At 34.4% G+C, this 11,230-nt stretch overlaps 1 protein-coding gene across 1 annotated transcript; it reads left to right on the forward strand.

Annotated features, from left to right (window-relative positions):
* The first annotated feature begins 4,433 nt into the window (after positions 1-4,433).
* Positions 4,434-6,196, forward strand: LOC112526853. Its single transcript, XM_025137276.1, has 4 exons — positions 4,434-4,748; positions 5,318-5,397; positions 5,988-5,997; positions 6,107-6,196. Exons 1-4 carry the CDS (start codon positions 4,434-4,436, stop codon positions 6,194-6,196), a joined length of 495 nt encoding a protein of 164 aa, XP_024993044.1.
* The last annotated feature ends 5,034 nt before the right edge of the window (positions 6,197-11,230 follow it).

The following is an 11,230-nucleotide window of genomic DNA, read 5'->3' on the forward strand; positions in this document are numbered from 1 at the left end:
GAATACATTTAAATTGCTGGAATGAAATATGATGAGTATCAGAAGGTTACATAAAAGAAGCTCTACACTATGAACATTGTGAGGATGTGGCTTCAATCCCGTTGTAAGTGACCATATTCGGTGCTACTACCCTCAAACCCTTCATGTACTCTTCTCCAATCTAGAACCCATCTTTCCGATCGTTAGTACACAATTTTTTTTCACGTGGGTAACAATAGTACGTTCGAAGTATCGTGTCTATAATAGAAGACAATTAGCTAATCGTTAGTGTTCTCCATCGAAATACCCCATTATATTAGGTGAACTTGCTTTTAGGTGGGAATCTGATGCCATTTACGTATATTTTTTTTATTTTCTATTTTGAATTTATATTTCTGAAAAGAGAAAATCTTTCTTACTTTGAAGGAGGTCATACTACACACTTTTGTGATGCGAGCCTAAGCTTGGAGGACCGAACCTTATAGTTTGTGGAAGCCCGTTTTTTTTTCTGGAGGTCTTATTTATATATTGGTTGTGTAAGGTAGATGCACTATAACGAAATTGAGTTTATAGACCGTCACCAATAAATAAGTGTTTTAATAGATCACTTTATAGGATATAAAATATAGTGGTTCTTGATTGGAGGAGCCGCCCCCCTCTTTATAAAAAAAAATATAGTAGCAAAAAAAATAAAACGTCTTATCTAAAGACGTAGTAATAAGTTTATAGGAACCTTTTGGACGTCTTAACAAGTTTCTTAGGACAATTTTATAAAAAAAACCCCGTCATATTAGCTATTTTATATGATATTATTGAAAAAATGTCCTATAAACACAAGTGTCCTATAAAAAGATGAGTTTATAGGACATTTTTATCAAACATGTCCTATAAAATAGGTAATGCAACATTTTTTTTAATTAAAATCGTACTAAAAGATTTGTTAAAACGTCCAAAGGTCTATATTTGAGTTGGCTAAATAGCGATATTTTCCGGTGGAATGGAAACTAACTAAAGAGACATTTTCCTAGAAATTTTGAAGGGTCATTTCAAATCAAGAAAAGCAAACATTTTCGTAACTTCTTTTAAAAAGAAAATCTTGGGGATATGATGGGTCGAAATATGTGAAGATTGTCAGCAGCGTTGATGAGAAATTATTAGAAGCTTACAAAAATTCAAAGTATTTTCGATTCTACATCGGGGACATCATCGGAACTCCTTTAAAAATCAAGAGAGCATATATGGTATTAGGGACCATCTGATCAAAACTTCTTGCTCATGTGAACAAAAAGCTCAAAAGGCATCATACCTAGAATAAACCATTCTAGTTCACAGAATATTTACAAAATAAACTAGTATGCCCATTATAAAAGGCTCGCTCGAGACACCACTGGGACATGACAAGCAAGAAAAAAAAATCTAGGAGCAATTACCACTATGGTAGAGGAGAATAACAGCGCAATTCTCCTGGGGCAGAAGAGTCCGAGCACTTGAATGATGTTTTTGGAACACGTTCTGCCAAAGGAGAATTGCCCTGCCATTCTAAAACTCTCCCGTCTATCGTGCATTTAACCTTCAACTGTGCTTGCAAGAACCATTCGTGTACCAAATTCATTTCATGCACAAAGCATCCCACGAGGTTGAACATTGCATGTGTGGTGAGTCGTGTCAGTTAATTCTTACACACTTAGAAACGACTATATAAATAACAATTCTAATGTTGTGATATTAATTTGAAGTTCTCTAGTGGAAGAGGCATTGTGATCAGCAAACATATAGCCACCTGAATCTTGAAAGCTACACAAATGCAAATTCTGCTGAAAAATCCACAAACAGAAGATCAACATCAAGTTATTTTACATTTTCCCCGGGGCCGGGGGAGGGAGGAATTTGTTACTTGGAGGCACAATAACAAAATCAACTTTATATGACACATCTTCTTAAGACAAATTTTCAAATAATGTCATATAAGACGCTAATATATGACATTTTATTTAAAGTTGTCCTAAAAAGTTTGTTAGGACGCCTAAAAGAATCATATCAACACATTGTGATACATTTATGTATGCCGCACAATTGTTTAGCCCTAAACTTGAGTCCTACCCAATTAGCAGTCTATTAAGATATTTAAACAGTTAAATCTATAAAACCGAATTCATTATAGCTTAGTGAGGCCAAGTTGTCTTTATAGTTTGCCGGCATGAAAGACAACTTGGCCTCACTAAGTTACAACGAATTCAGTTTTATAGTTTAACTGTTCAAGTATCTTACTAAAGTGCTAATTGGGTAGGACTCAAGTTTAGGGCTAAACAATTGTGCATCATACATAAATGTATCACAATTTGTTAATAGGATTCTTTTAGGCGTCCTAACAAACTTTTTAGGACAACTTTAAAATAAAGTGTCATATATTTGCGTTTTTATATGATATTATTTGAAAATTTGTCTTAAAAAGACGTGTCCCCGGAAAAATGTGATGTTGATCTACTGTTTGTGGATTTTTCAGCGGAATTTGCATATCTGTAGCTTTCAATGTTTAGGTGGCTATATGTTTGCTGATCACAATGCCTCTTCCACGTGAGAACTTCAAATTAATATCACAACATTCGAATTGCTATTTATATAGTGTGATCTTTCATCACCTTGTTCCTATTCAAAACCATCACAATAAGAAGCAAATATTTGTTGAAAATTTGCTTCCCTTGTTCATTAGGCCAGTAAAACTAAGAAACAGAAAAGTTGCGTTAATCACCATAATCCAATCTATCTGTAATTCCTATCAAGCATAGAAATTTGCCTAGTGAGTATTTCAACCTTAACATCCTCGATGCATACACAAATTTTTCTGCCATTTTGTTAATCAACAATTAAGCTTATAAAAGTGCTTGATCTGCTTGTAGTTGGTCAATGATTTTTATTTTTGCGTTTTCTCCCCACTATGGCTCTATCTTCTGCCTTTTAGCTATGCATTTATGTTACGTCTAAACCAGTCTATGTCCATTCTAGGAGTAAGTATAAAAACTAGTAAGCGATGGCAATTTGGGTATTTTATATATGAGAGACAGTGGCGGACTTACTTAGGAAGAAGTGGGGGAAGGGACCCCACTAAAAAACAAAATTAAAAGTGTTAAAAAAGTAGTTTTTCTTTTTTAACTTTTCTCTTAGTTCCTCCCAATAAATTTTTACAAGGGACCCCACAACCCTAGTCGACCATCGCTGACTCCAAAAAGGTCTCTTGAAATCGACTAAAAAACCAAAAAATTCTATTGAAATCAAGACAAAAAACGAAAAAGTCTTTCGAAATCGACAAAAGCACTAAAAAAATCCCTCAAAATGAACCAAAAATCTTTAAAAATCCATTGAAACGTTGTAATTAGGTTAAAAACACGTCGGATGACTTTGCGGGCTTTTAGTCTACCTTAAAGGTGACCCCATTTGGCAAAAATCTAGGATCCGACACTGATGAGAGACTATAAATAAAGTGGGACTGCCAGGAACTTTCTATGCTTATTTTCTTTGTCAAATAGAATTGAGTGACCGAACATCTTAGGAGAGTTGGTCTACCTGTGGAAAGTAGGCCAGAGTTGGCCTGTCTCTCGAATATAGGAATGTTCAGTTGTTCGTTAAGTTTGTTAATTTGTTCTATTTCTTGTTATTTGCTATTTTCTAATATATAGCCTTTAGTTGCAAATGGTGTGTGTGACCTCTACAGTCATTTAGTTGCTTGTCAACTTGACGTATTTCCATATATGTAGCAGTGTGCAGTTTCTTCCTTGGAGACCTTGGGAAGGTATATGTTTTGACTAGATATATTAGAGAACAATTGAGTTCCTTGACAAGGCACTACAACAAAATCGGGTTTATAGGACACTCCTAATTTCTAAGTGTCCTAATAGACCTCTTTATAGGACTTAGTTTATAGGACCAAAAAAATAAAGCGTCCTATCTAAAGGCGTTGTAATAAGTTTATATGACGTTTTTTGACGATGTAAAAAGTTTTTTAGGATACTTTTAATATAAATCGTTCCATTAGCAACTTTATAGGACACTATTTGAAAAACCGTCCTATAAAACAAATGTCTTTTAAAAAATTGAGTTTATAGGACACTTTCTAAAAAATGTCATATAAAGTTGTTAATGCGACACTTTATATTAAAAATGTTTTAAAAAACTTGTTAAGACTCCCAAAAGCGTCATATAAACTTATTACAACATCTTTAGATAAGACGCTTTATCTTTTGGTCCTATAAATTAAGTCCTATAAAGAGGTCTATTGGGACGCTTTATATTTTGCTTTATTTTTTCCTTCATAATTTGTCGCTACTTTTTGTTTGACACATGACTTGAACCACATGTGTTATAGTCTCCACGCATTTCAAACTTCTTGAAACACTTTTTTCACCAACAAACGCTTTTTCGTAACCAGAGGGTAGAGGATAGGTCTTTACAGTATCAAGATGGCGTCTCTAAAGGTTTACGAGCCATGGTGGTGTTGGTCAAGTCTTGCAGTTTTAATATCAAATGAATCTATCATTCCTTTCCTTTCAAGAAATGATCCAGAGAGTAGTAATGTGGTGCACTGCTTCAATCCTGCTTTCGTCCATGCAATTGCAGTTCCTGAAGTTGATATGTTAGATAAATTTGACAAGATATGTTTTGTGGCTAGAGGTGATGGTGTTGTTGATGTTATTAACATCAAATCAGACTTTTCTACTGCCAAGTCCAACGGTTTTCGAAACCGAGAAAAGGTGGTCAATCAAGATCAAATGGAAGTGCTTCATCTCCAAATTCTGAAAACCAAGATCAAAATCAAATAACGAGGTTGCGTTTAGATTATTCCTCCGGAGGGCATACTGGTGCAGTGTCGTGTGTGTAAGTACTCATTTACGTTACACCATTGTTGACATATGTTTCGTAGGACAGACAGTACAGAACAAAAACTTGTTGTTTCATGTTTGGCGTGGCAGTAGGACAAAATTAAAATCTTTTTGTCCCATAACAGTTGGAACTAAAATTAGTAAATTACTAAACTAACCATGTCAAATTAAAACCTTAAAACCTTCCACAATTCTCACACTTGCATCTTGCCCGTCCAGTTCTATCCGATCATTTCTGCATTACCAAACGCACTGTCAGATACCAATTTTTATATCCGAAACTGACATGATCATTGAAAATTTCCAATAAGAAAGCAAACACTTCTTATTTTAAGTTCGTTAACACCTTCATAACAGTTTTGGAGCGTAAAAGTGGTACCAAGAAAGTCAAATAATTATAAATTTATGTTATTTGTAGTAATGTGAACTATTGAAAGATTGAAATTATTTATGATTGTGACAAGGGGGCATTTTCTACGTTTGGGGAGAAAAGAAGGTACATAATATCAAGAGCCAACGATAAAGCTGTGAAGGCTTGGAACTGGTCCAGATTCTTCGAAGCCGACCAAACTTGAACATAAATTTGAGCAGAAAAGTATGTTGATCCTACTTTTCCTTTATACTCCCTCCGTCCCACTCGTAACCAAACTTGTGACAACAATGACTTTCTACATTTGAACCTGAGGTGGGTCCGGGGAAGGTAAGATATACGCAGACCGACCTGTACTTAAAAGAGTAGAGTGGTTGTTCTCATGAACACCCCCGGAAACATTAATGGTTCTTCAAAAGTTCCCGTTTATGGGTTCAACTTTCAATCTAAAATAATATATTTGTCCATAATAACTAGTAACGGTTTCACTTCATTGAAATATTTGCTCTACACTTTGGAATAGAGAGTAGAAGTCAGGTTTGCATACATTCCAATACTTAAATCTCACCTCCAAATGGGATATATTAGGTTGGGTTGATTAATAACGATTTCACAAAGATTTCTTTCTCTTTGTTGTTTTTGAAGGGTGTGCGAGAATTTCCATTTTTTAAATTCTCTTTTTGGCAACCATTCAAGTTAGAATTACTTTCTCCTTTGTAACCAAGAAGGTGCCACAAGATTCCTTAGTTTTATCTCTCTTGAAGGGCGGTTTTGGTATTTGACTAATATTTAAACGTTTTCGTTCACGGGACACGAAAAACATATCATGTTCTCGGTCTATAACTTTAACTCGTGACTTATGGTTATATATGTATGTGGCTAGGTAAATTGGCTATGCACCATCCCGACTGATTCGGAAAATCTTGTTGTATGTGATACCTCTAAAGTAGCGAAGTTTTATACAGTTGCATAATGAGCTAAAAGCTGCCCCGAGCCAAGAAGTGAGAAGGAAGAATCCTTTGGTGCAAAATAATGTGTGTCCATATGATAATTTTAGATAATAAGGTTTATACAGTTGCATATTGAATTATTAGATAACAGATAATTTTTGTTGTAATGCACAAATAGACCTTGATAGAGTGTTTGTTAGAAGGATTCTTTATCGACAAATAATGTAAGTCCGTATGATCATATAACTCTTGATAATGAAAATCTAGAGTGTTTAATTATTAGATGAATTCCTTATCGAAAAACAATGTGTGTTCATCTGATAATGATAATATAACTGCTGATAATGAAAATCTTTATCCCTCACTTGTCGTCTTTTTCAATCCTAGAACTCATTTCTATATTTGTCGGCATGAAAACCATCAAAAGCTACTATGTTTACATTTGTTGAATATTAATTATACAAATCTCTTTTTGTTGTGTTTATTTCGAGCCTAACATGGGACAAAGAAGTGTTTTTATCCTACTCTTAACTTGATTATAAGAATATTAACAAAAAATGAACATGTATTTGAACCGTATGTGATTCGAACATGGTAACTTTGAAGTTGGCCTAACCACTATACGTGGAGATTAAGTGGTGAATTACACGCGGTCAGGTTTCTCGACTTGGGTTCATATGAGTTTAACTCATTTTCAACCTTATTATTGTCTTATAAACCCATAACCCATAAGAATGGTTAGAACTTTTTTACGCGTTGTCATTGTACATTGTATTTATTTTTAGAAGAGTAAACTACAATTTTTGTTCTTGTCGTTTACACAGAACTATGAAAAGTGTCCCTATGTTTCAATAAATACAATAACGATCATTATCGTCACCGTTAATTAAAGTGTCATTAGTTGAGGGGCATTTTCGTTCTTATACTCATTCCCAGAATTTTCTTTTATGTTATTTTATTTTTATATAAACAATAGCATAATTTTATTTTTATGTTTTTTAAGGTAAGAACGTAAAAAAAGTGATGAAACATAATTCTAATCATAAGCACGAAATTAATGAAATGTTAAATTGAATAAATGTAATGTTAATAAAGGAAAATGAAGTAGAAATATCAAATATAAGGACATTAATCTAGTACATAAAATATGGATCTAATCTGCAGGCACGAAATGTAAATTCAATAAATCAAGAACATATTACAAACTACTCGTTACCAAATTAGAGGATAACCTCTAGTTATCAAAAGCGCTGATTGAAAAAGGAAAATGAAAATTAACACAAAAGAAGAAAGAGGCCGAATGAAAAAAATGGAAGCGCGAGGTTCTGTGCGTCAAACGGCACAACCGTGTGAGCTATTTTCCTTTTTTTCCCCCCGATAAAACAAGCTATGTTCTTTCTCTTTTGGTTTATCTTGCTTTGTTCGTCAACTTTTAGTTTCTTCTTCTTAACACTTGATTTTTCATCCAAATGACCTGAAAAATCACCAAGGACATACCAAAGGGCCTTTGGCCTAGCGATATCGTAGTCCTTGGCCTTCTAGGAGGTCAGAGGTTCAAACCTCACCATATGTGAGGAGGGTGTGTGAGTTTATTTGTTGCATTTGCCGTATATAAATATTATATACTTCAAAAAAAAAATCACCAAGGACATCAAAACCCACATGGCATATATGTCTGCATACAAGTCTTATATCGACTAGATTTGGACTATTTCACCTATATATATATATATATATATATATATATATATATATATATATATATATATATATATGTCACAACCCCTATTTCTTACCTCAAGAGCTCTTTTGGAGAGTAACTTATTGGGTTTCATTTATTTTCTCATAATATCAGAGTCAAAGTCTATCACTCTAGACAAATTGTACTATTCTGTCCCCCTCTTGACACTCATTAACAATCTTTCCCCGTCTAGCTGGCCTCTAGGGATATGTTAGAATCCTGTATCCGTTAGACTTTGACCATTTCACCTCTATATATGTTGGAACACACACAATGTAAAAATCGGAAATATGTAAAAAGAATATAATAAATAGGGATAATAGTGCATGATATTATGTAACTAAAATAAAAGGCTAAATATATATGAGCTTAAGATCTATCAGTTTTTCCCCAATTAAATTTAATCTACTTCAGTATATTTGGTAAAGTCATGTTGGACAATTAAGTAAGAGCAATTTGTATGTATATATAGTTGATTTATTGTCACATAGCATGTTTATCGCTGAAGTATAGAGTCATGTTTATTGATGAAGCATTTTTATATGATACTATTTGAAAATTTGTCTTAAAAAAGATGTGTCGTATAAAGTTGATTTTGTTATTGTGTTTCCAAGTAACTAAGTCCCCCCCTTCCCCGACCTCTGGAAAAATGTGAAATAACTTGATGTTGATCTTCTGTTTGTGGATTTTTCCGTGGAATTTGCGTATGTGTAGCTTTCAATATTCGGGTGGCTATATATGTTTGCTGATCATAATGCCTCTTCCACAAGATAAGTTCAAATTAATATCACAGCATTCGAATTGCTATTTATATAGTCGTTTCTAAGATTGTGCAAGAAGTAACTAACACAACTCACCGCATATGCAATGTTCGACCTCGTGGGATGCTTTGTGCATGAAATGAATTTGGTACAAGAATGTTTCTTACAAGAACAGTTGAAGGTCAATTGCACGATAGACGGGAGAGTTTTAGAATGGCAGGGCAATTCTCCTTTGGCAGAACGTGTTCCAAAAACATCATTCAAGTGCTCGTACTCTTCTGCCCCAGGAGAATTGCGCTGTTATTCTCCTCTACCATATTGGTCACGGTTACTAAACATTTTCTTGCTTGTCATGTCTCGATGGTGTCTCGAGCGAGCCTTTTATAATGGGCATACTAGTTTACTTTGTAAATATTCTGTTGAACTAGAATGGTTTATTCTAGGTATGATACCTTTTGAGCTTTTCGTTGACATGAGGAAGTTCTTATCAGATGGTCCCTAGTACCATATATGCTCTCTTGATTTTTAAAGGAGTTCCTAAGATGCCCCCTATGGAGAATCGAAAATACTTTGAATTTTTGTGAGCTTTTGATAATTTCTCATCATCGTTGCACGACAATCTTCACGTATTTCAGCCCATCATATCCCCAAGATTTTCTTTTTAAAAGAAGTCACGAAAATGTTTGCTTTTCTTGATTTAAAATGACCTTCAGAATTTCTAGAAAATTGTCTCTTTAGTTAGTTTCCATTCCACCGGAAAATATATGGAACTTTTGCTCTTTAGCCAACTCAGAAATAGACCTTTCTGGTATTTCTAAATATGCTCAAAAAGAAATGTTACTCAGTCGTCCTCACCTGCTTGAGAAGAAGATGCAATGATATCGAAGCGAAGATTAATCTTGTTGATTCTGGGAATACCTAGGAATATATATAACCTCTTCTAGAGTTCGTTGATTCAATGAATGTCAAGCTTTAGACTCAAACTTATTTATAAGACTATATTTTATCGCCTATAAGGTGGTCTATTAGAACGCTTATTTATCGGTGGCGGCCTATAAACTCAATTTTGTTATAGTGCATCCACCTTACACAACCAATATATAAAGAAGACCTCTAGAAAGAAACGGGTTTCCACAAACTTCAAGGTCCAGTCCTCCAAGCTTAGGCTCGCATCACAAAAATGTGTAGTGTAACCTCCTTCAAAGTAGGAAAGATTTTCTCTTTTCAAAGTAGGAAAGATTTTATCGTCAAGCTTTTGGGGGATCTCTTTCGCTCATTAATTTTAATAACTCATTTTTTTCAAAAATAGAAATTTAAAATAGAAAATAAAAAAAATACACCTAAATGGCATCAGATTCCCACCTAAAAGCAAGTCCATCTAATAGAATGGGGCATTTGGATGGAGAACACTAACGGTTAGCTAATTGTATTCTATTCTAGACATAATACTTCGAACGTATGATTGTTATTCACGTGATTTTTTTTTATGTGTACTAACGATTGGAAATATGGGTTCTAGATTGGAGAAGAGTATACGAATATGGTCACTTACAACGGATTGAAGCCACATCCTTGCGATGTTCATAGTGTAGAGCTTCTTTTATGTAACCTTCTCATACTCATCATATTTCATTCTAGTCAACGTAGGACTCAATTAACAAGGTGTATATATGGGCCAAAGCACCAGAAACTGTAAAAACTAAGGAACGAGTTGGTTTTGTGGGATTTGGTGGTATTTGGAATTGGATTCCATTCCAATCCCATGATTGGTTTAAAGAAAGTTCAGATTGATGATTTGTTCACTTCAGAATCATAGGTTTATGTAGAAATTATAGGTGTTACAGTAAGGAGATACCAGGAGCTAGCTTCCTATATATCACTATGCTCGGCAGACATGGAAAGTCAACTGTATAAACTGTAGCACTCCGCATGAAACTGGAGAATTCCCATCTTGTTACACCAGATATTCAACCCAATAAAGGTTTTCTGAATATATCATCTATTTGATTTCACAGCTTTATGACTTTGGTAGATATAACCAAGTGACAATGAAACACAATACGAAGATCAACTTGATTATCAGTTTATGACACTAAAGTTTTTCTGGTCACGAACACTTGAAACCAACTTTTGCTAAAACGTTTCAGATAATTTCACATGCAGACTCTGTCATGGCTCTGTACTCAAATTCAACAGTAGATTAGGATGCAATATTTTGCTTCTTTTGCCTCCATGAAACCAGGTTTTCACCAACTAAGACACAATAATCTATGATTCCTATGCACTATGATCAACCTGAAGCACCATTCTAGTAAATGAAAATCTTTTAGGAGCTGGGTGAGCCACAGTGAGATATATATTGTGACTGACTTGAGATATGAGGTTCATGCATCCATCTGCATGAGCTTGAGCATATCCTTCAGCAACTACTCGTGCCTTAAAACGAACCACGAAACCATCAATGTTAACTCTGACCGTAAATACAACATCCTTCTTCCCTTTAGGTAGGTCCACCAAGTTGCAAGTTTTATTTTCGTATGAGGCATTGATATCCT

This window comes from Cynara cardunculus (assembly GCF_001531365.2).
Source record: "Cynara cardunculus var. scolymus isolate 2C chromosome LG 14, CcrdV1, whole genome shotgun sequence".
Classification (NCBI taxonomy): Eukaryota; Viridiplantae; Streptophyta; class Magnoliopsida; order Asterales; family Asteraceae; genus Cynara; species Cynara cardunculus.